This window comes from Pistacia vera, unplaced genomic scaffold (assembly GCF_008641045.1).
Source record: "Pistacia vera cultivar Batoury unplaced genomic scaffold, PisVer_v2 Contig27, whole genome shotgun sequence".
Classification (NCBI taxonomy): domain Eukaryota; kingdom Viridiplantae; phylum Streptophyta; class Magnoliopsida; order Sapindales; family Anacardiaceae; genus Pistacia; species Pistacia vera.
Genome location: NW_022196079.1, coordinates 201,017 through 203,539, shown reverse-complemented (window position 1 = coordinate 203,539; position 2,523 = coordinate 201,017). Strand labels below are relative to the sequence as shown.

The following is a 2,523-nucleotide window of genomic DNA, read 5'->3' as shown; positions in this document are numbered from 1 at the left end:
CGCACAAAAGTGAGAATATGAGTAAAATATTATAAAAAATTCGTTCCTATAAACTTATTGCGAGAGTATGTTATTCAATGGTTTATTTTTAACTATGTACTTATTATGTTGTATAATTATTTTCTTAACTATATACTTTGGAAAACTTATTTTTTTAATTTTTTTTTTTTAAATCAATAGTTTGGTAATTTCGTGTGGAAGTTAAACGTAGGAGGATATGTTTGTCATTTCGGAAAAGAAGATGGTATCTCTGTTAATTTCAATTAGCTGCAATGCGATTAAGTGTCCAGTCTTGGTCTGCCAAACATGCAGTTAAGTTTAAAATATTTTTTATTTCAAGGATGTGGGGCAGGAATTAAGTGAAGAGTCGCCAAANGTTTATTTTTAACTATGTACTTATTATGTTGTATAATTATTTTCTTAACTATATACTTTGGAAAACTTATTTTTTTAATTTTTTTTTTTTAAATCAATAGTTTGGTAATTTCGTGTGGAAGTTAAACGTAGGAGGATATGTTTGTCATTTCGGAAAAGAAGATGGTATCTCTGTTAATTTCAATTAGCTGCAATGCGATGAAGTGTCCAGTCTTGGTCTGCCAAACATGCAGTTAAGTTTAAAATATTTTTTATTTCAAGGATGTGGGGCAGGAATTAAGTGAAGAGTCGCCAAAGATTGTATATAAATAGTTTTGGTGGCGAAGCATGGAAGCAACCTAATTCAGCTTAAAGAAACTGGAAGTAAATATGGGAAGGTCTCCTTGTTGTGATGAAAATGGCCTCAAAAAAGGCCCCTGGACTCCTGAAGAAGACCAAAAACTTGTGCAACATATTGAAAAGCATGGCCATGGAAGCTGGAGAGCTCTCCCCAAGCTTGCAGGTCTGTCTTAATTAGTTCCGGAAATACTCTCTATACCTTCCCTTTAATCCTTTGAAGGCTGTTGATTTCCTCACTTAATTTCTTGGTTACTCTTTACAGGTCTTAACAGATGCGGCAAGAGCTGTAGGTTAAGATGGACCAATTACCTGAGGCCTGATATCAAGAGAGGGAAATTTTCTCCGGAGGAAGAGCAAACAATTCTTCATCTACATTCCATCCTCGGGAACAAGTAATTTTTCAAACATTTCCTTCTATATATATTACTGTCTAAACCTTTATGTGATTTCGATTATTACAACTTTCTAATATATCTTTCTTGTTTTTTTTTTTCGGTTCATCAGATGGTCCGCAATTGCAACACACCTACCAGGCCGGACTGATAATGAAATAAAAAATTTCTGGAACACTCATTTGAAGAAGAAGTTGATTCAGATGGGAATCGATCCAATGACCCACCAGCCAAGAACTGACCTATTTTCCAGCTTGCCTCAACTGATAGCACTGGCGAACCTCATAGAGCGCCATCAAATAGATGAACAAGCTTTGAGATTACAAGCAGAAGCTGATCAGGTGGCTAAGTTTCAATATTTACAGCATCTTCTCCAATCTACAGCTTTAGTCACAACCAACACTTATGGCCAAAATGGCATTACGGACATGGAGGCTCTTAATTTATTGAATTCGATTCCTCCTATCAAAGAAACCCCAGTTTTAAATTCACCACAAACAGATAATCCGGCCTCATTTTCTCAGCTGGGAACCTCTCAACCACTCCACTATCCAGATCTATTATCTCACTTACCAGACCCACAAGTCCCTTTCAATTTTCAAACATCGTTGAATAATAGTGAGATAGGCCAATGCTCTAATAGCTTAACAATGGTCAACGAAAGTATTAAACCACCCGATCACTCTACATGGTTTCCTTCTCCACATCCTTATCCATCTGTAACTGAGACATCGCTTAGCAATCCAGGAGATGCAAGCAGCACTTCCAGCTATGGTGGGGGATCTTCTTCATATTGGCCTGAACTTTATTTTGAAGACTCTATTATGCAAGAGATTTCTTAGTCATTACAGTTTAAGAAGTTTGAAGTTGCATCACGCGTCTTATATAAGTTTTCTGTCTCTGTGTAGTCGTATTTCATAATCTTATAGGTATTTAAATGTATAAGCTCTCTTACTATCATATACAGATGAGTAATTTTATGCAGGATACAGGACTTGGAAGATATACATAGACATGCCTACCACGTACATAACAAACATTGTAAGAGTAATTATCCGTGATTTTTTGAGTTTTTTTATTCACCCCCAATATATGACGGTGTTGTGTTTGCATTCAAGAAATAGAGAAATATAACTAAATTTGTCATATTTATGCTGCTTTTTCTATTATTTTTTGTTAGTAGTTTGTTTTCTGTTTGCTGTGAATCATTTACATTGGTTGCTTATGGCTATATTACCTCCCGAAAAGAGGTATCGAGTTTTATAAATTAAAAATTGGGATTATTAAATGCATGAGAGTAGAGAGAATAATGTATACAGAATATGAAGAACTTATGGTTCGAAGCAACATTTACAATTAATATTTCCTTTATTCCATCATTCGTCATCGTTAAATTAAGTATGGGAAATAGGCAACA

At 34.9% G+C, this 2,523-nt stretch overlaps 1 protein-coding gene across 1 annotated transcript; it reads left to right on the top strand.

Annotated features, from left to right (window-relative positions):
• Window positions 1-727: 727 nt before the first annotated feature.
• Window positions 728-2,258, top strand: LOC116133445 (transcription factor MYB93). The gene is made up of 3 exons (XM_031419152.1): window positions 728-877; window positions 977-1,106; window positions 1,219-2,258. The coding sequence occupies exons 1-3, from the start codon at window positions 745-747 to the stop codon at window positions 1,946-1,948; spliced, it is 993 nt and encodes a 330-aa protein (XP_031275012.1). The 5' UTR covers window positions 728-744; the 3' UTR covers window positions 1,949-2,258.
• The last annotated feature ends 265 nt before the right edge of the window (window positions 2,259-2,523 follow it).